Source organism: Akebia trifoliata, chromosome 9 (genome assembly GCF_017979445.1).
Source record: "Akebia trifoliata isolate Shusen 1 chromosome 9, ASM1797944v1, whole genome shotgun sequence".
Classification (NCBI taxonomy): Eukaryota; Viridiplantae; Streptophyta; class Magnoliopsida; order Ranunculales; family Lardizabalaceae; genus Akebia; species Akebia trifoliata.
The window spans coordinates 23,011,413-23,036,953 of NC_141383.1; the positions used below are offsets into that span (position 1 = coordinate 23,011,413).

The following is a 25,541-nucleotide window of genomic DNA, read 5'->3' on the forward strand; positions in this document are numbered from 1 at the left end:
AATTTCTAACCCATATTTTAAAATTTTATTTACCCTCGAAAGTTTTCTTACATGTTTTCTCACATGGCCCTTGAACCTGACCCTATATATATTATCTCTACAATTAAGGTTTTTATTTTCTGTTATTTCTTTCTTGATTTCAAGTTTTGTAAGGAAATACTACCAATAAATTAAGGGGGCGGTTCAAGGGCCATATGTAAAAACATATGAAAAAACAATGGTTTTTCAAAATAAGGGTTAGAGATTTTGGATTGAGCTAATTTGTTGCAAAGATGGTCACTATGATGAAAAGATCATCCTCACAAAAAATCAGTTCAATCAGAAACTTCTAAATCCATCAAAAATGATTTACAAATTAGTAACAAAAATTGGTAAAAAATCGACGGTCCACATTCTAAATCACTTTTAATGGGGTTAGAAGTTTCAGATTGGGCTGATTTGTTTTTTGGATGATCTTCCCATCATAGAGATCATCCTCAAAAAAATCAGCTCAATCTAAAATTTCTAACCCATATTTTAAAATTTTATTTACCCCCGAAAGTTTTCTTACATGTTTTCTCACATGGCCCTTGAACCTGACCCTATATATTATCTCTACAATTAAGGTTTTTATTTTCTGTTATTTCTTTCTTGATTTCAAGTTTTGTAAGGAAATACTACCAATTTCACTTCTCCATCTTTCTCAGCTCTCTTCTCTATTTTATTTTCTTCTAATTTATTGATTCTTGTGATGATCACTGGCTATACCCTCCGTTGGAGAGGTTGATGAAGCCGGAGTAACATCTTCCCTCTTAGTTTTAATTTATGGGTCAGGTCCAAGGGCCATATGAGAAAACATATATAAAAACAATGTAACATTAATAAAATTTTAAAATATGAGTTAGAAATTTCGGATTGAGCTGATTTTTTGTGAGGATGATCTCTATGATGGGAAGATCATCCGAAAAAAAAAATCAGTCCAATCTGAAACTTCTAACCCCATTAAAAGTGATTTAGAATGTGGATCGTCGATTTTTTACCAATTTTTGTTACTAATTTGTAAATCATTTTTGATGGATTTAGAAGTTTCTGATTGAACTGATTTTTTGTGAGGATGATCTTTTCATCATAGTGACCATCTTTGCAACAAATTAGCTCAATCCAAAATCTCTAACCCTTATTTTGAAAAACCATTGTTTTTTCATATGTTTTTACATATGGCCCTTGAACCGCCCCCTTAATTTATTACTTCACCATATGCTTTAATGTTTAGTATGGAAAGTTTTTAAGTAAGGATTATTGGGTTGAAATTTGATTTCCTAATTTAGATGACTTAGTCTTAGATAAGCTCAAGCTAAGCCATGCTTGATGAAGAATATTAAATTTAAACTTTTTAATTTCTTCTTATTAATTTATTCACCATCTTTGAATTTACATTTTGGAATTTAACCGCTTCACCATTTGATCCTTCGACATTAGTTTTATCGAGAGGATTGAGACAAGCAAGGACAAATTAATCTAAGGGAGGGATTAGCTCAAGTGGATTCGACCAATCTAAGAAGTTATATTGCAGATTTATTTTCTATTTTAGTTTAGTTTAAATTTCTTCCTAAAAACTGTTTTAATTTGTTACCTTCAAATCTCAATCGATTTTGAGTTGAAAGAATCGTCGGATCAACATTGTCTCTGTGGATCAATCCTTACTTGCCAAGATTTATTTTTTGTTCATTATTTTATCATCAATCTACATCGAACAACTATTCTTTAGAAAACATTTGATTACCTACATTTGAGAATGTCCTAGTCTCTAGAGCCATGTTGTAATTATTGACAACTTGAAATTGTTTTGAGAATGTTAGGAACGCTACTTATTAGGTTATTTTAGAGGTATTGAGTTGTTTTAGGAGTCTTTTAGATTAATTCTAAGAGTCTTGATAATATGACTCGCCAGGTGATATACTCAATTGATTCTCTGACTTGGAAAATTTTGGGAATTGTAGATCTATATGCCTCTAGATACACGGCTCTCTTGAGATACACTTTTTTTTTTACAGGGAAGTGCAATCGTGTGTCTAGAGGAGTATAAATCTACGATTGTGAACTAGTCATGTTAGGGAGTCGATTGAGTATGCCACCTAGAGAGTCATATCATCACAGCTCTAATTCTAATTCTAGCCAACTACGATAATTGGCAAGTTCGTAGTTGTCCTACATTTGTAAGAAGTTTCTCTCTTTATATATTAAAATGTAGATTGTTGGTTTTACATAAATAAAATAAATAATATTAGAATAAAATTGGAGGAACAATTTCCCTCAAAGAAAATCGACAAACATTGGACTCAAAGATCCTATAAGAGAGCAAAGCTTTCTTTGTATTCGACCGCAAGGCATAAAATCACCACACAATTTTGATAGAAATGACTTTGTTTCCTGGTACTTTACCACAAACCCAGTAGATGAGAATACACAAATACATGATTACTCGATGGGATTACAAAATACATGATTACTTGATATTTTAAGGTCGCAAAGGAGTCGTTTGAATATATCGAATCCATAAGGTTTTTAGACTTTTACACAGCTAGAATCAACACACAAGTCCTACTACACACACACAAGAGAAAGAAAGAGACTAAGTCTGGATCATGAGTCAGAAGTGCTTCCATCGGTAGGCTTGGGGGGTGAATCTTGAAGAGTGGCAGAGTCGATGCTTTTGGTGCGTTGAAGACTCGGTGAACGGTGAAGCCTACACCGAAACGAACCTGCATGGGTGGTTGGAGAGCATAGGCAGTTGGTCTTTATTCCACTTGTTTGTCTCACCAACCCAGGCATTGTCAATGCGGGTGGCGTTGCTTCCTCCCTCTCTGTCGATGGATTCGTCTCCATATCGGTTTCCAATAAAGTTATAATCTTCGCCATTGGTGTTTCTCTCTGATCTCCTTTCGATTCCATCACTAGTTCTTCTACTACTTCATGACCAACCATCCAAATATTTGAGATGACATACAAATTAATGATGATAAATATGAGTGAATCGCGATCAGAATGGTGTTTCATTCCTATACATAGGAATGGTGTCTATGTGGCACATTTGGATTGGATAATACACACAGCTTGGTTAGGAGCCAAGGTGTTTTAATCTCTAATTGAAGTGTGCCACATAGACACGAGACACCATATTGGATCCTAAGTCTTTTATTGGTCAAAAGTCACGAGGTCACAGGATTGCTCATAAAAAATGGGTGAGAAAATAATTTTCCTGATAAAATACTTATTTTTTGCACATTTTCTCTAGAATTCATTTTTCCTGTTAAATTGATTTTTCAATCTACAGAGGGGGAAAATGTTTACCCATAGCAACCCAAGAAAATGATTTTCCCAACTCCAAATGTTCTTATCTGACAATTACCCTCAACTCTCTTTTTTAATATTTTACTAAGTGCAATCTAATGGTAGAATTCATTTTTCATAACTATTTTCCAGAAAAATTCACATTCCCTTGAAAATGAACTTGGGGGTTAATTGGATATGTGACTTCTGATTTACGCCGCACAACATGTAGGATAATCTTTTGGGCCCACTAACCTAAAAAGATGTTTGGCCCACCCTTTGATCGACTAATGCAATGTAAATCGAGATGATCGAAAATTTGTGAACAGATCTATGCAGGGGTTCTAAGTCCTTGATGAAAAATACCCAGATACATGGGCTAGAAATCACAAATAAAAATATTATAATTTTTATTGTACAAATCTAAATGATTCAATCACAGTGCATAAAGAGACTACCAACAAAAATTATTATAATGTCCTAACAGAGTTAAGATCAGATATAATCATCCTAAATTTAATTAATTATAAAATATGATTTGATGTATTACAATACACTTTATCACTTGTCATCCAATATTTTACCTTAATAGAGTGCAAGACTAAGAAAATAAACTATATGATATTATGATAGACCACTCAACCCCAAGGGCTTGGCTTAGTGGCAAGCCGAGCCTTGATAAGCTCCTCAGGAAGAGTAGGTCAAGTATTCGAAACCACACAAATTTCTTGGGGCCACCATTCAGGATCCAGTGGATCCTTGACTCAACTTGTTGCTTGTAGGACTTTTTGGGAGGGCAGTGCGTGTCACCACGGGATTACTCCCACCAAAAGGGCGTGGGGATACCCATGATGTTCAAAAAACAAAAAACAAAAATCACTAATGCTTGGGTGACATTGGATTTTCTATGATTCCCACATTTCTAATGTGGAGGTGCACACATAACCGTATATTTTTACTCGTATCTCGAGAAAATATATCTACGGTTATGTGCACACCCCACGACAGAAATGTGATAATCACAGTAAATCCCAATGTCACCCCTGCACGATTCAAAAAAATTATGATAGATCTCTCAAATATAAGCACCCGGTCTCCAACACACACACACACATTCACTGTATATCTAATCGGTCCCCATAAATGGTGTTGATTGGTGATGATGGACCTATAATACACCATATAAAAAAGAAAATCCTTGGGGGACTTTGTTTTTCACTGTGATTGTCACTGCATTAATGTGATAATCATAGATGTTTTTCATCGAGATACGAGTAAAAAACATCTACGGTTATATGACCACCTCCACGACAGAAATGTGAGAATCACAGGAAATCCCAGTGTCACCCCAGTATTACTCAAAAAGTAGAATTGAACTGCAAAAAACAAAAACTAAGACAAATATGAAGGCCATATCCATAAATGCATACGTACCTATTAAAGTCTCTCTTTAATTGGAGTTGTCTTAGCAACTCCACAAAGCAACACAAGCCAAGACTATCAATCTTCCTACACTCTCCATTTTAGTTGTTCCACTTAAATAAGCTCTCTCTCTCTGTCTCTCTCTCACTCACGAGCGTGATAATAGCCTCCATTAACATCCCAACAACATACATCCATAACCGTTACTTTTTATTTGTTTTTTGGCCTTGAATCATGAATATGTTGTTGGGATGCCCTTTCCATCTTACTTTCTCGTGGAGGTGTCACTTTCATCACTAGTGAAGGCATGATTTATTTTTAGATGAGATTCAATTCGCACATCAACTTTTATTAACAACACACCAATCTTTTTGACAATTAGATGGTTAAATGCATCTGGATTGGTATGTTGTAAGTTAAAGTTGGCGTGTTAATAGAATTTCTGTTAATTTTACAGTTTTAACAGTAATGCCCAACTCCCGTTATGTCATCGTTTCACACACCCATCATCATATTATATGTATATAAATATATATTGATTTTGCCTTTTTTTTATGTTGCTGACTTGCCTTCTCAGTCTTCTTAATAGACTCACAGAAAAAGACCCAAATACCCTCCTCTTCATCCTCTAACAAAAAATCTCTTGATTTTTCTTCTCAAAAGTCAAAATCAGTCACCTTCAATCTTTTTTTATTAAGATTTATAATCATATCTTCAACCTTAAGATTCTATCTTCTTCAACTACAAACTTTTAGGTAAGATAAAATGTTTTTTTGAAATGTAAAATGTAAGAATTTGAGATGGAAAAATATAGGGTTTTCTATCATGAATTAAGGCAAGGTAGAAAATGATGGATAGGAGATAAGGTTGAATAAATTAAAATTTCTTTAACAAGGAAAGTTAAAGAACTCGAAGATTTCAAGTTTTGGAAAAGAAAAATAAAATAAGATTTTTGAGAAGAAGAAAACAATGAATTATTTGCTAAAAAGCTCCTCGATTTTCTACAAATGATTAATCTTAAATTGAAGATGATGAATTGAAGATAAGATTAAGTAGATTACAAATAAACATCATGAGATTTTAGAGTTGAAAAATGGTAGATTTTAGGAAGACAAATGATGAGCTTTTGACAAGAAATGGTGATGAGGTCAAGGGAGGCAAGTCATCAATTTCAAAACTTAGGCGGTATCTCTAATATTCACCAAAAAGCAGGGGGCCATGTCTAAATCACACTAAACAATTAATAAAGATATTTGTATGGTTAACCGACACACCACCAAATGATTAGGGCATAAAATGGGTCGAATTTTTTCCGAAATCCAAATTTAACGGGTTTGGGTCATTGGAGTAGATACAAATAAAAAAAAAAAGGAAAATATGGTTTGATGTCCCATGATCAGAGTTGGATATGGATCCATCCATAAATCCGCCTAAATCGAAATTATATATTGCTTTGAAAATTATATTTTTAGATTTTTCAAAAAATCACTTTCTACTACTTTCATGTAACATAAATTCTTATAAAATAGAAGAACTGTATGGAATAGTAATACACAAACAGGTATAGAAGAAAATTGTTGAATTATTCAGGATTTCTCAATCCGACCCGACCCGAATCGAGTAATTCGGTAGGGTTGGATCCAGATTAGGTGAAATCAAAATGATTCGAATATGATTTGTCTAATAGGATCCAAGCTGGTTTCGGATCGGAATAAAGAAATTCAAATCTAAATATGGATATACTTAGATCCAAGTTGAAAACAACCCATTTTAAACCCTACAATGATGGGTAACCTTGATGTATAAAGAGGTGACAGTTGAGATCGAACCCAAAACTGGTATTTCCTTTCCAATAAAACTAAATGACAGGAAGCAGTTGTACTCTGTTGGTGTGAGAAAAAAGACTCTTCTAGGACTCGGAATCAAGATCCATGGCTTCGGTATTACACCAAAATCTCAAGTTATGAACATTGGCATTGTATATAACTTAAATTGGGTAACTCGTCTATTTTACACTTCTACGTGCAGGGATATATTCAGACAATGAGGAACTAAAAGAACTTCTAAGATCGAAGATTGGAAGGACCACAGAAAAACCCAACAAGAAATTGTGTCAGGTGGTGATCGACAGTGATGTGGAGGTGACGGTGAGGATGGTAATCATCTTTGGTAACGTATCTATGAGCATGGTTAAGAAAAGCTTAAATGAAAGTCTTGGGGCATCCATAAAGAAGTTCAACAGTGGTCGAAAGAATGTCGAGCTAGCAAAAATGTATATCTTCCACACTATTCCTATATTCAAATCAATACTTAACTATTAATAGTGTTTCTTCCTCAAAAGGTTTGTGTATGATGTGTGTGTGGATGATAGGATGATGAGTAACGCATCAGACAACATGAAGCTAACAGCGGGCAATGTGATCGAGGTCACCAGACTAGCAGGATAAATTATTCAAACAAAAGGTAAATGAAACTATGTTATCTGGTTTGTTGGTTCACTCGGTTAAAATTCTGGTTTGTGGTTTGCCACTCTAGAATTAAAAAAAAGTCATAGGGGTACGGAGAGAGAATTCGTTTCTTGGTTTGATTTGGTTCCCTAGATCGGTTTGCTTGTGCATATATATAATTCAAGTATACAAGGTATAAGTATAATTATAATGTCAAGAAAATCTAAATAAAATAAATTAATATAAAAATTATTTGGTTCTCCAAACCCAATCAAAATTTGGTGGGTTTGTGGTTCATTTGATTTTACAAACCGTACTGCGAACTAGTTCGCGTACCGGTTCGTGGTTGGGACTAGTAGCAACGACTTGAGTAACATAGAAATGAACAACAAAGAAAATTAAAGTCCCATCTGTTGGTTTTCACAACGAAATCTTACATAGTCTTTAATGGGTGCAATTAAGGATGAAGAGGTGAGCAAGGTGGAAAGTGAGCTGCTTTGCAGGGCCTACTTCAATCTATTCTTGAGAGATACTGCTTTTGACAAGGAGGCTAAAGAAAAATTTGGACTGTCTCTACTCTCCCACCTCTAAAAACATGTCTAGCTGTTTCCAGCTTAAGAAAGATATTGTTCTAATTTGTAGTCACGCTAGCTGCGAAATGGTTCGAAAATGAAATACAATGTTTACAATGTTGATCATTATTGTGTAGGTATGCTCAGGTATTTAAAACTAATTAAGAGTTTGATTTACCCGAAATCACTGTTCATTGCTTTGAAGCAGCTTTGACTCCCTTCACTCCTGAAAGTTATGACAAATCTTGCAAGAAACTAATTTAGTCATTTAAATTACTTTGAAAAACCATAATTACCACAATATGTAGAGGCAAGTGCAAATATATTGCACATTAAGAAAGATAAAACAGGTTCTATATCACAAGAATCTTTCCATATAGCCCACGGTGTGGATCAGCTAAAGCCATGAAGAACCTTGCGGGGATCCAACTGCCCACTGCAATAACTAGATGAGACAGTGGAAAGCTCTTGGCGGCCTTTCCACTCTTCGCAGGGTTTTAGGACAATTGGGTTCTCGATAGCAGCAGAATCCACACACAACATGACCTTATAATCCTCATCCCCAAAATCTGGCAAAGCCTTTGCCTTCTTGTCCCATGGGTTCCACACAACTGCATAACAAATAATATTTGAGCACAAAAGGACTTAAATAAACTTTTGGACAATTTATCGGATAAAACTGAACAGGAAGCTAATTTTAAGTGGAGAATTTAATGAACCTGCATCTGGTAAACCTTCTTTTCTCAGTTCAAAGGTCCTTTTCTTCTCATGGTCTATGATGGCAATCTTTGTTGGTGTACTCAAATACACTCTATCTACCTGTTAACACACAAAAAATATATATATCCTGAGCTAATCATTCTACAATACCAAGAAAGACAATGTGCAAATTAAATGGAGAGATAAATTGAATACAGTTTGGTTGGAGCATAGGTTGTCATCCAATTGGATAACACTTCATGTTGTAATCATTAGGCCATGGGTTTAGTGCCAACCAATGTTGTAAAAACTGGACCGATAATCAAACCGAAAATTTGTTCACATGGTCGGACCGGGGTTCGACCAAGTTAATTATGGTCAGAACGATTTGTATTTATTAACTAATTTAAAAAGGAGAGACAGAGAGAAAATTTTGGACTCTTTCATGAATCGATGAAAAACGCGAAAGGATTAAATATTTTCGTGAAATATTTCTATTTTCTTCAAATCTACAAAATTTTCAACTTCCTTTCTTGGAAAAATCCTAATAAAAATTATTTTTGTAATAATAACTGTTTAGATTTCAAGAACTGGTTCTTGAGAACGGATGGTTCATACAGTTGAACCATTTTGAAAAAACCGACAGTTCTTTATAAAATACTTGTACAAAGAGAACCAAACCGATTCATTTTAAAATACAGTCGGACAATGGGTTTGCTCCAATTTATGTGCCGACTTACAACTCTCACACAAGAATTGAAGATAAAAAATCAAAAGATGGGAAAGTAGTGCCTCGCCATCAAAAGTAACAGCGTCTGCCTGCTCTGTGAACCTCTCTCTCTGCGTCAGATTATCGAAGTAATCAAGTGTCTCAAGGCCCTCAACACGCACTTCACTGCAAATCAAACTGCATCATGCAACCCTTCTGAAAGGATAACAGTGAAATATCTTCCAAAAATAAATCAACTGACCCAACTATAAAATTTGCAATCGAGAATGAGTGAAACAAGGATTTAGAAAGAAAAAGAAAAAAAAAAAAAAAGAAGAAGAAAAGACAGAACATTTTTTAGTGGAGTTATGGGACTTTCAGCATTTCATCAGAAAAAAAAAAAAATCAAAAGCAAAAATTTCCATCATCTCAAGTGAAAGCATCAAGTAGTGGGTTAGTAGGCAAACCTGACGTCTGATACGGATAAATAATTATGCAGAGCAAATGTAAACGAGAAGGCCTTGTTATCTGTGTTCCTCACCCGAGGGATCAAAGTCAGCTTGCTTGCACCCAATGAGATACGAAGCCGCAACTCAAAACTGCAAGAAACCATCAGAAAGAAAAAGTTGAAGGGTTTTTACAAATAGGCCTCAATCTCTCCATGCTCTTGATTCTCTAACTGATCCAAAATTCCCATAAGTATACCTGCATGGCCAAGTCTTTATATCCTCTTCTGTGGACTTCAAGATAAGATCCACAGATGACTGGTTGTTAGCTGGTGTAAGAGGTGAAGGACATCTATCTATTTCCCACATTCTGTTCCTTGCAAATCCGTGTTGCTCTAGTGACCCAAGATTTCCAAACTGCAGGCAAAGTGACAGTTAATTATGCCAAACCCTGTTAGGGTAGATTCTAAATGGGTCTTGAGATTATCTCTTAATAAGCAAACCTGAGGAAAGCAGACGGGTATTCCTCCCCTAAGTGCTTTAGGTGGTTTCCAAATAGCCTGTGAAACAAAGAAGCAACAATAATGACTAGAAAAAAAAAAAATTAACTGTAGTAATTTTCCATCTTGTTTGATGCAGATATGAAGTTCTGGAAACAACTGTGGGAAGCACATTTGCAGGCCATACATTGGAACCATTCAGTTGGAGGAAGGTGAGAAGAGTTATTTATGCTTATTCGGTTCCCTTGAAAGAAATGTGACTCAAACAAAGCCAAAGTCTTGTCCTTACTTAAAGGCCAAAAGTTTTCCAACATTCTTAACTTGGGAATGTGAAGTAGAGGAAGACTTGAGCAATGTTACAGGTGTGCATCCAGGAAGAGGAAAGGCAGTCCTCCTCTCAATTATGAACATCTCTTTTTCATCATTCTCACTTGTTCTAAGGTCATCGAATGAAGCGAAGATATTTTAGCTTAAGGGCATGCACTCTTGGAGGAGTGGAGAAGCTTATGTCCAACACACATCCCAGATGTACCACGGAAACGAAAGAAAGTGTAGCATATTCAAAGAGATCCACCTTTAAATTCAAATATCACACCAGTGCTTATCCCCAAAAGACATGTTTTTAAGTGAATAGGACTATAGAAGTACCTCAAAAATGTATTACATTAGAATGGCTTTACCTTGCTGCTCATAAAAAGCAGTTCTTCTCTATGCTTATTCTTCCAAGAAACAACTTGCCCGCCATACAGGAGCACCTATAACATCATTTTAATTCAAATCAGATAACATGTACACATACTGAGAATAATTTAAGCACCTTCAAACTATTGTAAGTAAATTAACAAAAGAAGAGTGGGAGCCTAAATGGGTATTTGTTTGGAAGGGCAAGGATGTGGAATCATGACAGTACAATTGCAGTGACATTTATTTTAATTGATTATCAACTATCTCAGTTATTTACATAAAATAAATGCAAAATATCACCCATTAAGAATATTAATAAGTCAACCACATAAATAAGGTAAGAAAGGATTTGAATGCTTACACACTAAGGAAATGGTGAAGAAACAGGATCTCGGTATCCAAAGATAGTTGGAACAAGAAATAGATGAATGACAGTCATAAACCATTTAACTTTGGGGAAATGATTGTTGCTTGGAGGTCAAAGAACTGGAGAGGTGACTTCAATACTCTGGAAACTAAATAATCCATAAACTTGACACAATTATGATCTTATAAGGGATTGAATGAAGATAGCTCCTGATTTAGGTGGAGACATGGACCTGTTTGTGAATGGCTTCTATTGTACAAGTCTAGTCTCTTCCGTGTAAAATTTACAATGGGTAAGTTGTTAAGAAAACATGAGCAATCGAACCAAGAAACGAATTGGAAAAAAAAAAAAAATCAAATGCAAATCACACAGATTTTAAATTGCTCCCCAAAATTGAGGTATGTTCACGGATCACGGATCACACTAATTCCACTATGAAGAGAAAAACTCACAATTATAGATTACACCCTTTCACCAAAAAAAGAAATATATACCCCAGGAAACATAACTAAGGTTTTACATAGTATCAATGAACTTACGAAAATACCCTAGGAAAATTTTCTATCGGGGACAGAGCCCCATAACCCCCACCTTCTAAGCAAGGGGATGAACAATATGTTAGATTTTACGCATTCAAAATCCTAAAACATAACTTTAATATACTTTGATTTTTCCCAATAGGATCTACACTATCACATATCTCAAACACACTATTCATTCAATGTAAAACGAGTTGAAGGTACTTTCCTTGTGTTATTATGAAATCGTTGATTCAAAACGTTGGAGGTGTGCCTTTCTATCCACGTGTTCCTCGAAGCTTTTGAAACCTCAATCAAGTTGATCCTTTCTTCTAGACTCACCTTCTCTCTTCTCTCTATATGGATCAGCTAGGTATTAGTGATTGATGAATATCACTCTTATGAACTCTCTATTTTATATGTTTTCAAGATATACGTTCTCTTCTATTTGTTGCCAATATGGGGTCGCGATCCTCTTTTATAGATGAAGGTTGAGGGCGTAGAGTTATTCTTTTAGTAAGTTTCTTATCCATTAAGGTCTCTTACTAACTTTAAAGAATATTCATAATTCTAATGATATTGGGATTCTTTAAATATCGATATCTATAATGTTTATAGAATCCTTGTGCAACTAAAACAACAAAACCGTGAGGTCAATTGGGCCAAACGACATAGAATTCTAACACAATACTCCCTGCTATTACCAATACCATCAAGCTCCACAACACAATAACATGAGCAAGACTTGAACCCATGACCTCATAGTTGCATTGTAGGACACCAAACATTGGGGGTACACGCTTAATCCCAATTCTAGTTGTTAGATGGGTTTTCAAAATTCTCATAAAAAAGCTATTTTAGTGTCAAGGGATATCACTTCTTCAATAAATGAGTCCATGAAAGCTTAGGCACAATTTTCAAAGGATCAATTAGACTCCAAATGGAATAACAAACTTCAATTCCACTTCATACCACACAACATAACAAATAAGAACTAAAACAAAAAAAATCCAAAAATTAGTCTTCTCTTTATTTCATCAAATTTTGTTGTAAAATTCTTTTATTTGTGGATTGTTAATAAGTCATTTTAAATTCATGAAATCTTGATAACTACAACTAGTTGTCTTCAAATTCAAGCAAAATCAGCAGTAACTAATCACAAAATTCAAAAAAGAAAAAGAAAAAAAAAAAGAAATTAATGTCTGCAATTGGCGTATCTATCAAATTATGTAACCGAACTTACTCCAAGTAAATCAACAAACCATCAAATTTCACAATTTATAAATAATAAAAACCTCTGCTGATGATCCGCAAGGTTCGGTCAGTATGATCCTGGGAAATCCATCCTTATTGTGAACCAAATTCAACGTCATCTGTTTCAATCTCGCTATAAAGCTATGAACAAATGGATTCGTTTTCCCTTTCGAACACTCCAGCTACAGAGAAACAAAAAAAAAAAAAAAAAACTATAAAATTTCATCCACCATCACAAGAACACTAACAACAACTAACAAAATCTATATCTGAAAACCCTAGTTTTCACTTATAACCTTCAGAACCCAAAATTTAAAATCCCTAAATTATCACAAAAATTAAATAAATAAATTATCCGAACCTTTTCTTATATTATCGGTTTCGTGTCTGACGATGATGAACAACACATCCTCAAATCCATTTTGAAAAGCAGAGATATATAGACAGAGAAAGTGAGTGAGAGAGAGAGAGATGCTAAAGGAGCTCACGTTGGTCGTTGGCCTCACATCGGATGCTCTGGTCGTTGGCCACACGCGCGAATATTTTGAGGGAAGGACTAGTAAGCTAATTAATTAAATTATTTGAAATTTTCAATGAAGGGCCTCCAATTATCAAATTTTAGAAGTGGAATTGTTTAGAGAATTTTACATAACCCTCCTTATTTTGGTTAATATTTGAGATAAGCCCTTGTTTTCTAACGGATTACATACTCTTGACTACGGTCTTCTATGAGAGATCATAAGAAAATGACCAAATTACCTTGTCCACAACATCTTCATGCTTTCGTGTAGACATTTTGCTATATTTGGCAAAGAATGTTGAAGCGACCTCAAGATTGTACCTCACATTGCACTTTCCTAACGTGAAAGTGTGTAAAAATCATAAATGTTGTTCACTCATATCTAGATGAAAATCATCTATGATTCTTACACACTTTCGGGTCAGGAAAGTGTGATATGAGGTACAATCTTGAGGTCACTCTAGCATGATTCTTTGGCAAAACATAGATGCTTCTTACTTTTTCCATCAATTTATACAGCAAAGTCATAAATAAATTAAAAAGAGTTGATTTATTTGAGAGACAAGACCATTTTAAAAAAATCAAGAAATTATCTTTTGGGTCAATTTCTATTTGTCATTTATGAAAGACCACAGTCAAGGGGTATTTCATCAATTTGAAAACACTTAAGGGGCTCTCAAATATTCAACAAAAATTCACAGGGTACATCTAACAATAAATCCCATTGAAATATTTGGTTTACGTCACCTTATTCTACAAGGTGTTGGAAGTTGGATGCTCTCGCTTTCTCCTCTTCGTTGGTTCTTCTGAAAGCGCCCCCACCACCTTTGGAAAGTTATTCTTTCTCGTTTTTTAGTTTAAAATTCAACTCTTCCCCACCGTCCCTCCGTACCCAACTCGCTTCACATGCCACATATCTCAGTGAAATTTTAAAAGCAACAATGTGCGATATCTAGTTTACTAGATGAGTCGTGATTTTATGAGTCGAAAATTTTCCCTCAATCTGTATTCGACTAACGTGTCATGGGCACATACTCATAGATATTTTTCTTCGGGATACACAAGGAAAAGATCAATGATTATGTGCCTTGCCATGTCAACTGAGTACAGATCAAGTGAATTTTTCGAGTCAGAAACTCATTAAAGTTACTAGATAGATACATCATAAGTTTTGGACCCATAATTTAGTTAATGACATATTGCAATGAAACACTATGGTGGTGGATTTAAGTCCTACTTAGGTGATTTATATACAAATCAACTCACTCAACCAAATAAAAATTTATTTTAATTGAATGAGAATGAATGAAGAAATACGAAATCATTTCACGTCGAATTTGAAACTTTAGTTTTTCCCAAAATTTGTGTTACTATATGGTGATTCATTTGTGGCTCATACTAATCAAATCACTTATTTTCAATTTTATTAGAAACATAAATGATAGTGAAAATAAAAATATCAATAGAAAGCAAAAAAAATAACAAGTCTTCTGTCATATGTCAAAAAATTAGTTGCTTCGAGATGTGCATCACCATATGAAAAGATTGCATTGGTCAAGTTTAGTCTCTTGGAAGCTCTTGACATTCCTCCTAGCTCTCCCTCTCCGTTTTTTTTACCCCACCTTCTTCTATTACATGTGGGTCAGGGTGTATTGTCCATATCAAGTGTTCTCCCATTATGCTAGACTTCCCTTACCTTAATTAGGTAAAGTTTGATTTGTCGCTATTACGTGCTCTGCAATATATGTCAATAATCTTGCATTATTTGTACTTGTGGTGAAGGACTTGCCCCCACTCTTTCTTTATGATTTCTCACCTACCCCACCCCAACTTGTACATTTCGTGGGACTAATTCATGCCAAGTGCTCAACTCTTGTAGTGAATCTCCCCATCCTTCTGTCATCAAATCCTGCCACGGACCTCGTTTAAACCAATAGTTTGTTCATTGAGTTCTCAATCTGTCCTAATGTTGGACCCAATTATATTTTCTTTAGTTAGGATACTATTTAGGATAATTATACCCATCATTATACATATCTCAAGGATTCACATGTGCCAACTTTTGTGATTCCTACACTTTCACCCATCGTACCAACTTTGGTGAATCACATGTGCCAACTTTGGGTGAGATATGGTGCTCTAAGAAATCAGTTGCCTCACCCTTATTAGTTGGGCCTATGGGTCCGGAACTCTATTGTCAAAATCAAAAATAAAAAATTCAATAGAATATTTTAAAATATTTCAATAAAGACATTTTCGACTCTCCTTCTGGCTGAAATAATAGTTCAAGAATAATAATTTTCTGACGACCCCCTTCTGACACATGCCCCTAGACATGGCATGTGCTAGAACCAAAGAGTCTTTTCTTAAGGATACACAACGACACATATTTATGGGGTTGTACAGTTGTGTTTCCTGAGGGTAAAAAATCTATGGTTCTAACCCATGCCTTGTTAGGGGGCGTTAGAAAAAGCATGACTCATAATCAATTGATTTTCTCACAAATTATAAAACTCCATGGATTCCTAAATAATTATGGAAACCCTAATGAGGAGGTGAAGCTTATAATATTTTTGGAATATTCTCCTATCATGTCAAATCTTATGTCGGGGTAAGCCCCACGTCATGTATTAATGGACTGTTGGTTCCTTATCTTGCCAGCCATCCTTTTTAAAGCCGTACCGTAACCAAAAAAAAAAAGTTGGAGAAAGATCAAGTAAAGAAAGTGGTAGATTTGTCGAATAGTTGGAAAATAGACATGTTGATTGGTAACTCACGCAGAATACATAGTGTTGTCTGGTAATAGTATTCCCAGCCCATCAAGGATTGGGTTTATAAAAAAGAATTAAGGATCTAGATTTGTGTCTTTTTTTTCCATGTGGCATGTCTTGATTGGAGTTTAAAACACATTTACATCCTTATGTGTATAACCTCTACCAAGAGATGGCACATAGACACTATTCCCTTATTGGAAAAATCTGCAATTTTTCTAGATTTTTATGACTGAGTGAGTCTATTTGAGTTATGATTTAAGTGGGTCACATTATTTATTTGAGGCAGGACCACTTGGAAACTTATTCTTCTCATTGAAGAGAATAGTTTCATGTATTTAGTTATCAAAAATTCATTTTGGGTGAATCAGAAATCGACTTCAAACAACCCATTTATTCCTTTCAGAAGACACCTCTTGATTTTGAGGAGGCACACCCCTTAATTTTGGAAGGACACACCTCTTGATTTTGAAGGGGTACACCCCTTAATTCAAAGAGTACACACCTCTTGATTTTAAAGGGGCACACCCCTTAATTCAAAGAGGATACACCTCTTGATTTTCATGAGTGCCTGTTCATTCTGTAAAGACACCTCTTTATGGTTTTTGGTTGTTTCTTAAGAGACACACATTTCCTTTTCTAAGAGACATTATGTCTCTTAGAACCATCTTTTCACAAGAGACACCTTGTCTCTTAGAATTCTATAAATAGGTCATTTTGACCTTAATTTTTGTAATTAAAAATTTTCTCTTCTTCTTTGCTGTTTTAAATTGCTTGCATTCTGATTTCTCATTTGTATTCTTTGAGAGTACAACATTAACGTTCGATTTGTTAGACGTGTAGATTGAAATGTTGTCTCTACATATGTGATCGTTGTATCCTGTGAGACAATTGTTCATTGATCCGTGGGCACTAAGTTCCGGGAACAAAATTGTCTTAAGGACATTATGTTCAACACAAGCCTCAGTCAAACTTTATTTTGCTCATTCTTGGGTATCTACCGTATAACATCCCTAACTATAGGAATGAGACACCACTCAGGAACCTATATTACCCAATTCGTAAGGTAGACTGATATGAGAACATATGAAAGTCGAAGTGATGAGTAAGGGTAAAAAAGATTTGAAGATGATAAATTTTGGGGAGAAAAATAAAGATTTTTATATTTATAGATTGAAGATGACGAATTGGTTCGGTTTGAACTGGTTCGTGATTCGGTATCACATTAGCTAATTAGGTAACACAGCTATGGACCACAACTCCTATCAAAATGGTTTAGAACATTGGTAATTGGTGAGGAATCCAATTCTTAGGATTATCGATTATCCAAAGATGTAATATAAGATGCTAAAAAGAAAAATGCAATTAAGTGCACATTTATCTCACCAGTGGCCAAAATAGGACTGCTTCAAGTTGGCAGCTACTATAAGAATCTACCATCTCATAATATGAAATCTTGACTCTGAAGAAAGTTGAGGACCTCGACTTGTTTTATAAAATTCAAATTCGCGAATAAAGTTTTGATGTTGATTGATATTAGGAAAAATTACTTAAAAGACCCTCACTACTTTTATTCACTATCAACTCACCACTTTTATTGTTGAGTTCATCACTTTCATTTATTGTCGAGTTCAGTCGAATTCACCATTATTTATTATCGAGTTCACAATTTTTACAGTCAAACTCACCACTATTTATTATCTAGTTTAATCACTTTTTATTTATTGTCGATCTCGACGCTTGTTATTTAATGTTGAGTTCACTAATTTTTAGTGGTAAAACCCTTTTTTTTAATTTTTGAATTTTACTTGAGATAACATGTACCATGTCTTCTACATTGTTTCACCCAAAATGAAGAAAAAAAATAGAAAAATCATACTTTTTTACGTACATCTTTACAATGTGTGCAAAAAATACTTAAAAATGACTTTTTCATTCTTAAATCCATTCCGACATAATGTTATCTCCAAAACTTGATTGAGATGTTAAAAACCCATTTTTTTAATGACAATTAGGAGATTCAATCATGAGAAATGTAGGAGATGAGGTCTAGGAATGTTAAGAAAAGAAAATTTTAATAACTAGACAACTAAGAGACTGCCCGAAACATTAAGGAGGACTATATAGAAAAAAATCCCTTCTCTAGGTCCTTTTAAGTAATTTTCCCATGAAATTACCCCAAATTTTCACATCATAGTCGAAGGTATGCAACAGATTATATACATCATTTCGATCTGGATCAAAACATTCAAGAACAAAATGAAATTTTAAATCATGCTTTTGCCAATTTTAAAATAATAAGATCAGAGACCTAAGGATTTGATTTAATAATCATAAAAAAACAAAATGACACTTTACGTCGTAGGAAAGGTATCAACAAACCTATGAAAACAATCTACCAGAACGAATTCAAACATGAAGTGCCACTAAAAGCAAATTAAGCAAGTTGAATGCAAACTGAATCCAGAAGGTGAGACATCAACCATAATACTAACCTGCTGTCACCGTTAGTCAGTTTTCAATATATATTTTTATATAAAATTCAAACCTGATAAATAGATAAACGTAAATTTATGGTCCAATGCAAAAGCTATATACAGACTTCATACCAGACCAAATAGTCACTTGGATCTTATTCCAGTATTCTCATACCATATCTATGTATATATAATGCAGGCAGGAGAGGAGAAGCTTCTACTAAGCTTTTTCCCCTGCAATTAGATCCATGACGACTCGCTTGATACTTCCACCGTTCTTCTTGAGCAACCTTTTGTTCTTTTCTTTGTCACAAAATCCCTACAATCACCAACATTTTCACTGATATTGGTTTCTAATTCAAATCCAAACACATACACAAAATGTAATAATTACTGACTTAAAAGAGCAATAAATATCTTACCATCTCCTCAAGCTCCTCAAGGATTGGATCCCACTCAGAAATGCCACAGAGATCCATCACCGATTGCTCCAAATTGTAATCGTTCATTCTCAAGATTTCCTTGTTCAAGTCGATTTGTGTAAAACCCATCTCGTTGAGCTCCTTCAGAAGGGTCTGCTCGATCATATCACCATCATCTTCTTCTCCAGAGAAAGGTGGTGCATCAATGACGAGGGACGGTTCAGATGGAACTACGGATAAATCAATAAGGGGATAAGACCCAGAAGATGGCACTTCTGGAGGAGCGGAAACTGAATCACCATTGTTGCCAAGTAAGCTATCATTCAAAGGGAAATTAAGCTCCTGATCCTTGTTTGGATATTCATCAACAATTGGCTTTACTAGTTCTGCAGCCATGTTAGGATCAGATTCAGGGTTGTGACTAAGTTCGACAGGCTCGACGTTCACATCTATGATCCGAACGGCTTTTCGCTTGCTATTCTCAGGTGGCAAGTTCAAATTTAAGCCATTGAAGCTCCCAGACATGGTGTCCTCCAGAGAAGTATCCACCTGTGCCCCACACGAATGGAAATAAATATTGGTTTAGAATTAATGAAACAGAGAGTCCCAACTACTTAAGTGATGACAAGTTTGTGAATAACCTGGATGAGGACCCATACACACTGCCCGAACATTTGGCCCGAAGGTGATACCAGCCTCCAGTACGAGATGTACCGGCCAGGTTGTGCCGGTGAAATAAAATCAGCCGCAATATCAAGCTCCTCTTCCAAGGGTAAGCCCTCGAGCGGAATCTGCATATTAAAGCAGGTTTATCCAAAACCAAACAAACATTTTGGAAAAAATGTTCTGAAAGAAACACTTTTCCTTACTTAGTAAGATTTCACATCTTACATCTTACAAGCGGTCATTGAGCTCAAATTAATTACCAAATTGGCAATCCAACATCATAACCCTCTAGATTTCTTGGAAAAACTCAGATCCAAAAAAAATTCAAAAAATTAAATCTTTTTGCGCATGATCCAAGGTTTTGAAAATGTATAGTTAGAGAACTCCCAAAATTAAAATTTAACTGTGAAAAATATTAATTTTTTTTTCAAGGTCCTTAAATTTTGTACTCAATATCCCTGTGGGATCGGATCATGTTAGTGAGCTCAACGACCCTTGGTAAGATTTCAAATCTTACTGAAATCATACGAAGGCTAGACTTATTTTTTTGTAAGTTTCAATTTTTTTTGTTTTGTTTTTTATTAGTAGTAAGGCTAGACATACACATTCCGAAATAAGAACAGAAATAACATGAGATGAGGATAAATAAGAAAATGATAGCAAGCAGCATTTGACACATACCTCCAACTTAACCGAACCTCTATCAAATTGATCTCCCCCAATGCATACAAGTTGTGTTCCATAGGGCCATGGAATAGTACCATTGTTGTGCATCCGCCATATCTTAGTGAAGGGAGTTGATGGGGCCATCAGAGTTCCATCCAGGACGTTTACATCTTGAATGAAGCGACCATCAAGATTTGGTCTCCCTGGTTTCACCCCTCTACCTCGCAAGATATGCAAAAGGGGTGACCTTGGAAGCCGAGCATGCCGAAACTAAGAGCAAGAGAAACACGTTAATAAATCAGTCAACGAATAACATAAGCAAAAGATCCACAAAGAGTTACGATGCATCTCCACATACAGGATCGTGCGACTCCTTAAATGATCGTGATGATCGGTACGACATTGGGCGATCCATTCTGGTGTATTCAGCTTCATTTCCCATTTCGGTGAAGCAAATGCTGCATAGGTCATAATCTTCTTTCCTGCAAGAAAAGGTCACAACAGGATTTGTCAAGCAGAGAGAATTACTTTCAAAAATATTTAGCAACTCAACAGAAGATAAAAGCTGTTTCCTTCCTACACTTTGGACTTGAATCGAGGCCCCGTAATTGGGTACACCCCACAAGCATCGCAGCGAACACCCTTGTGAAATATTCTGCCCATGTTGTCACAATGGCTATAGCTCCTTTTAAATGGATGCACACGATAGGGGCCACCAGAAGGCAAGGCACCAAAAGCATCTACCCCCATCTGTCCATTGAATGGACATTTACTCTGCAGACTGAGACCACCATGTGATGCAGAAGAATCCCCGACACTACCAGGAAGTTTCTTCTTGTTATCACCATCCACGAAACCAAGTCCTCCATGGGCATAAATTGAGGGAACAGGCGGACGCCCTGACACTAGGGAGGGTTGCGGATCAAGATCCATCAAATGATCATTAGGAGAGGGAACGTAGAGGTGTGCAGCGATTGATTTTCCATTGGGGTGACCCATGTTTTCCTTCTGAAGCTTCTTCTCACCATTATCATTAGATGCCAAAACCGAAGGAACAGTGTTATCTTTATTAGAATCTTCGAAAAGATTGATACCAAGATCCTTCAGACCTAACTTTTTACCACCACGAGAAACCTTTGTATTATTTCTTGGAGACGGGTCAACAAATTTAGATTTTGAGCCTAAATCTTTTGAAGCTCTTGGTTCCTTGGTAACTTTGCCATCCATGAGGTTGTCAGAGTCATTACTCTGTGCATTCGATGTTGCACCTGGTTGGGCCAGTCCCAACTTCGACAAACACTCTACAAGTTCTGCGAGTGCAGGAGCAGAGGATGCAGCCTTCGACACCAAATCAATATAAAGCTTAGAGAGTGCATCACTGAGTTCTGGCACAGAAGGTACCGCAGCAGAGGATGCAACATTTGAGACCAGATCACGAGATAGCTTTGTTAGTGCATCACGGAGTGGCTCTGGAAGAACTGCCAAGACTTCGGAAACACCTGAATTCATGTGAGATGATGAATGACTTGGATTTCGAGGTGATCTAAGGAGAGTAGAACTTTCAGTTGATCTTGTGTCAACTGTTCCAGCTCTATTAGAGTTGAGCAGTACATCTATCCTCAGGGGATTAAGATGCTGACCAATAGCATCACGCAGATCATCATCATCAACAAGTGTCACTACATCATTGTCTTCATCAATATATGTAAGAGTAAAATCCGTATCAGATGTAAACTTAAAAAGATCGAGAATCTTCGCTCTCAGCCCATCCATGTTGAGACCATTGGCATGGACATTGACGTTAAAACGTCTAAGTGTGTCTCCATATTTTACCTGAAGAAATAACAGACGTGTAAAGAATAAGGAAAAATACTATCACAGGGTTTAAAAGAAAATGCAAATCCAAGTAACATGCAAACAAGCCAATCAAAAGTGCAAAAAAACAAGGCAGCAGGAAATGATTATTTGATACTTCACCTTTCATAAATTGGAAGGAAACATTATTAATAACAAGTACTACTTCTTTTCTTTTTTCTTGGAGACTTTAACAAGTCAAAAGGAATTTAAAAAAAAAAAAAAAAAACGGTAGTAGAGATAACCAACTCTCAACACATGCTTCAAGTTCATCCATGTTGTCCTATGTTGAATGACATCTAAGAATGGGAGGAGTGATCCGTGGTCACCAAGGTAAGGGACGAAGAATGTGCAATGCAAATTGGACATGTTATTTTATATTATATTTTTTGATGGGTAAAATATCATTTCATTAAGATGGTAGATGACCGACGCAAAGAAACAATACAAGTAGAGTGCAATCAAGCAGATGCAATGCTACAAATTTGATCCCATCTTACAAGTAAATCTTCAAAAGAGACCCCCCTAAACTCCTTGAATATCTTACACCGAAAAAACAGCTACATTGCCACCCAAAAGGAGGTAAGGAGCTTGCCTGATCAAGACTAGGATCGATGAATTCTGCTCTCCTGGGCAAATGGTTTTGGAGTTGTGGGGGTAGAGGATGGCAAGGAAAAAAGTGGTTATGGACAAGTTAGGGGTACAGCATCATGGGTGGGAGAGTAGAATGATTCATAGTTCCTATGAGAGTGGTGTTTGGAGAGGCATTGTCAAAATTTTGCCTATGTTCTGCCTTAGGATTCGGTTCAAAATTGGGAGAGGAAATAGAATCCACTTCTGAAAGGACAGTTGGTGTGGGTCTCTTCATGGATATTATGTGGGGTTTTGGCTTCAAGAGACCATGTCATGACAATAGATGGAGGATTTGGCTAGGAGGGTGGACTATATCGCAAGTGTGCCCTTGTCTCTCAAATCCAAAGCTAGGTGGGTGTGGGAAGGGTATAGGGATGGCATGCTTTCCTACAGATCATTATAAAGATTGCTTGTGCAAGCGGGTCCATCATCCTCTTCCCAGTGTTGGCAATTTGAGGGCCGAAAATCCCGTTCTTTCTATATGCCAATATTTTGTTGTCTCTATAAAAAGAAAGGGGAGTTGATGAATCACCTAGTCGTTCATTATCAAATAGCCATGAGGTTTGGGCACAATTTTTAAATCTATTTGTTATTTCACTATGATTCCCAGCTTCATTGAGATCATTGTTTAAGTCAATATAATTGTCATGTGTTTCGAGGATGAGGAGCTCCCTCTAATGAGATCGTTATTTCTATTATGACTTTTCTATTTGTATGGTGAAAGAGATATAAAGAATCCTCGGGTCTTTTTGAGAATTTCATGGGTAGGTGGGAGTGGGTTTGTAGAATTGATCTTGTGTAGGGCTAGGTTGTTTGGTCTTTGAAGCAAAGACCAATAACCCACATCCCATGTTACCCAGGTATGAACAGAGGTGTTAGATATGGAACATCCTTTAAAATTGGACAAACATACTATTTGAGTTTAGGATACCATATTGAAAGATACATTGGGGGTTACAAATCTTTTCTTTATGGTCTTACAAATTGCTGAGTTTCTCAACCCCTAAACTTGGGTTACTAGATATTTTTTCTTTTTTGCTAAGTAAAATTTTTTTTTAATGGAAGAGAAAATAAGGGAGGTCACGAGATGACCATCCCAGGGAAAACAAACAACACGGTCCTACACCACAGTCAACTTACACAGATTATCCCACCTAACAAGAAAATCTTCAAAAAATACCCCCTGAAGACCTTGGGTTACTGGACATGAATATATGATTAGTAACATAGTGTTTCTCCGAGTATTTAAAAATTCATTTTAAGCTGATCCAGATCGAAGGTTCCAATTTAGCTAAGTTGGTAGAGGCATGTGGAGTGTTTATCCCACAACCTAGGTTCAAATCTCCTTGAACAGACTTTCACGTAAACTACTAAACACCTTGCTTGCCCAGAGAAAAAATTGTTTGACAAGGATCTCAAGCCCATAAACATGTTGTATCATATGGGGTTCTGAAGGGCATGGTAACATAACCTACAACGCCATCAATAACTGATTTGGATCCATCATAATGTAGCTTACACAAAGAAGTCAACCAGCATCACACCACATGTTCTTAAATTTACAAAATTACGAATAAAGAATCCATCAATAACACTATGTGTTGACTTAAAGGAATTTTACATCTTCCACCATTAGAGTAATAGTCATTCGAAAGAACCTACTCGCCAACAAGCAGGAAAAAAATAAAATAAAAATAAAACACTTTACAAATAAATCGGTTCTCAAAGACTAAGAAATTCAGGAAACAAACTCCATACTCACCATATAACTTCAACCAATTAAAGGTTTTATTCCCAATTTTTCATTATTAAAAGTGGTTTTCTCCAAAACCCTAGAAAAATTAACATATCATATCCACATATTTGTCTCCATGAACAACAACACATCAAACTTCCACTAGCACCTTAAAATTTCATGAAAAATCAAAACTTTAAAGTGCTAACACTATAGAATCCATACAAACAAATTACACCTAAACAAAATGGAATCAATCAACAAAAATAAATAAAAAACAAACCTTGATTACTAATTCAGAATTCATTGCGAATCTAGTTTAAACAGAACAACTGAAGAACCGATCGATCGATCGAAAGTTCGAGAAAGGTGCGTAAATTGGAGGAGAATAACAAAATCAAAACCCTAGTCGAAACTAGAGAGCGAGCGAGAGAGAGAGAGAGAGAGTGTGTGTGTATTGGGGAGATCGAGAGACGGTGATTTCGAAGAGCTTTTATTAATGCGTAACGGTGAGCCGCTATATGCGCGTTCCCACAATAAGTGATTCTCCGTTTGTGAGTAAACTTCCTTCTTTATTTATTGATGATTAAGAAAGAGAAGAACTCTAGCTCTAGTTTTCTTGTTCACGAAGGAAACAGGATCTAACGGCCGTTAAGTCTTCTTTCATTTATGTTAAATTGTATTGTACCCCACCACGTTTTAATGAATATTTGAGATACCCCTCTCTATTATTTCAAACTGATGACTTGCCCTTCTTGACCTCGGTATTCTCTTGAAGACTCAGAAAAAATGATCTAAATGCCATCATATTCAACCTCTAGCAAGAAACCTTCGATTTTTCTCCCAAACATATCCTTAAACCTCAATCTT

General features: G+C 35.8%; 2 protein-coding genes across 4 annotated transcripts; both read right to left on the reverse strand.

Moving 5' to 3' along the window:
• Positions 1-8,009: 8,009 nt before the first annotated feature.
• LOC147394775 (putative glucose-6-phosphate 1-epimerase) lies at positions 8,010-13,472 on the reverse strand. Of its 3 annotated transcripts, none has more exons than XM_086453577.1 (9): positions 13,416-13,472; positions 12,969-13,109; positions 10,785-10,859; positions 10,108-10,164; positions 9,864-10,021; positions 9,626-9,757; positions 9,242-9,344; positions 8,470-8,569; positions 8,010-8,361 (listed from the first exon to the last, which is right to left on the reverse strand). In XM_086453577.1, exons 2-9 carry the CDS (start codon positions 13,044-13,046, stop codon positions 8,144-8,146), a joined length of 921 nt encoding a protein of 306 aa, XP_086309703.1. In that variant the 5' UTR covers positions 13,047-13,109; positions 13,416-13,472; the 3' UTR covers positions 8,010-8,143. The 3 variants fall into 3 exon arrangements, with proteins under 3 accessions (XP_086309703.1, XP_086309702.1, XP_086309704.1); XM_086453576.1 differs by having other exon boundaries at positions 13,289-13,451; XM_086453578.1 differs by lacking the exons at positions 12,969-13,109; positions 13,416-13,472 and adding an exon at positions 11,150-11,520.
• Positions 13,473-18,703: 5,231 nt separating this feature from the next.
• On the reverse strand, positions 18,704-25,267 carry NBR1 (ubiquitin-associated (UBA)/TS-N domain-containing protein / octicosapeptide/Phox/Bemp1 (PB1) domain-containing protein). Its single transcript, XM_086453055.1, has 7 exons — positions 24,955-25,267; positions 21,030-22,282; positions 20,808-20,931; positions 20,465-20,719; positions 19,759-19,908; positions 19,118-19,666; positions 18,704-19,014 (listed from the first exon to the last, which is right to left on the reverse strand). The coding sequence occupies exons 1-7, from the start codon at positions 24,976-24,978 to the stop codon at positions 18,916-18,918; spliced, it is 2,454 nt and encodes an 817-aa protein (XP_086309181.1). The 5' UTR covers positions 24,979-25,267; the 3' UTR covers positions 18,704-18,915.
• Between the last annotated feature and the right edge of the window lie 274 nt (positions 25,268-25,541).

Coding starts and splice junctions, on each gene's coding strand:
- NBR1 (XM_086453055.1), bottom strand. CDS start 24,978: ATGAATTCTGAATTAGTAATCAAG. Junction 19,667..19,758: donor GTGTATGGGTCCTCATCCAG/GTTATTCACAAA, acceptor TGTGGGGCACAG/GTGGATACTTCTCTGGAGGA. Junction 19,015..19,117: donor TTGAGGAGCTTGAGGAGATG/GTAAGATATTTA, acceptor TGGTGATTGTAG/GGATTTTGTGACAAAGAAAA.
- LOC147394775 (XM_086453577.1), bottom strand. CDS start 13,046: ATGACGTTGAATTTGGTTCACAATAAGGATGGATTTCCCAGGATCATA. Junction 9,345..9,625: donor TTATCCGTATCAGACGTCAG/GTTTGCCTACTA, acceptor TTTGATTTGCAG/TGAAGTGCGTGTTGAGGGCC. Junction 8,362..8,469: donor AGAAGGTTTACCAGATGCAG/GTTCATTAAATT, acceptor TTTGTTATGCAG/TTGTGTGGAACCCATGGGAC.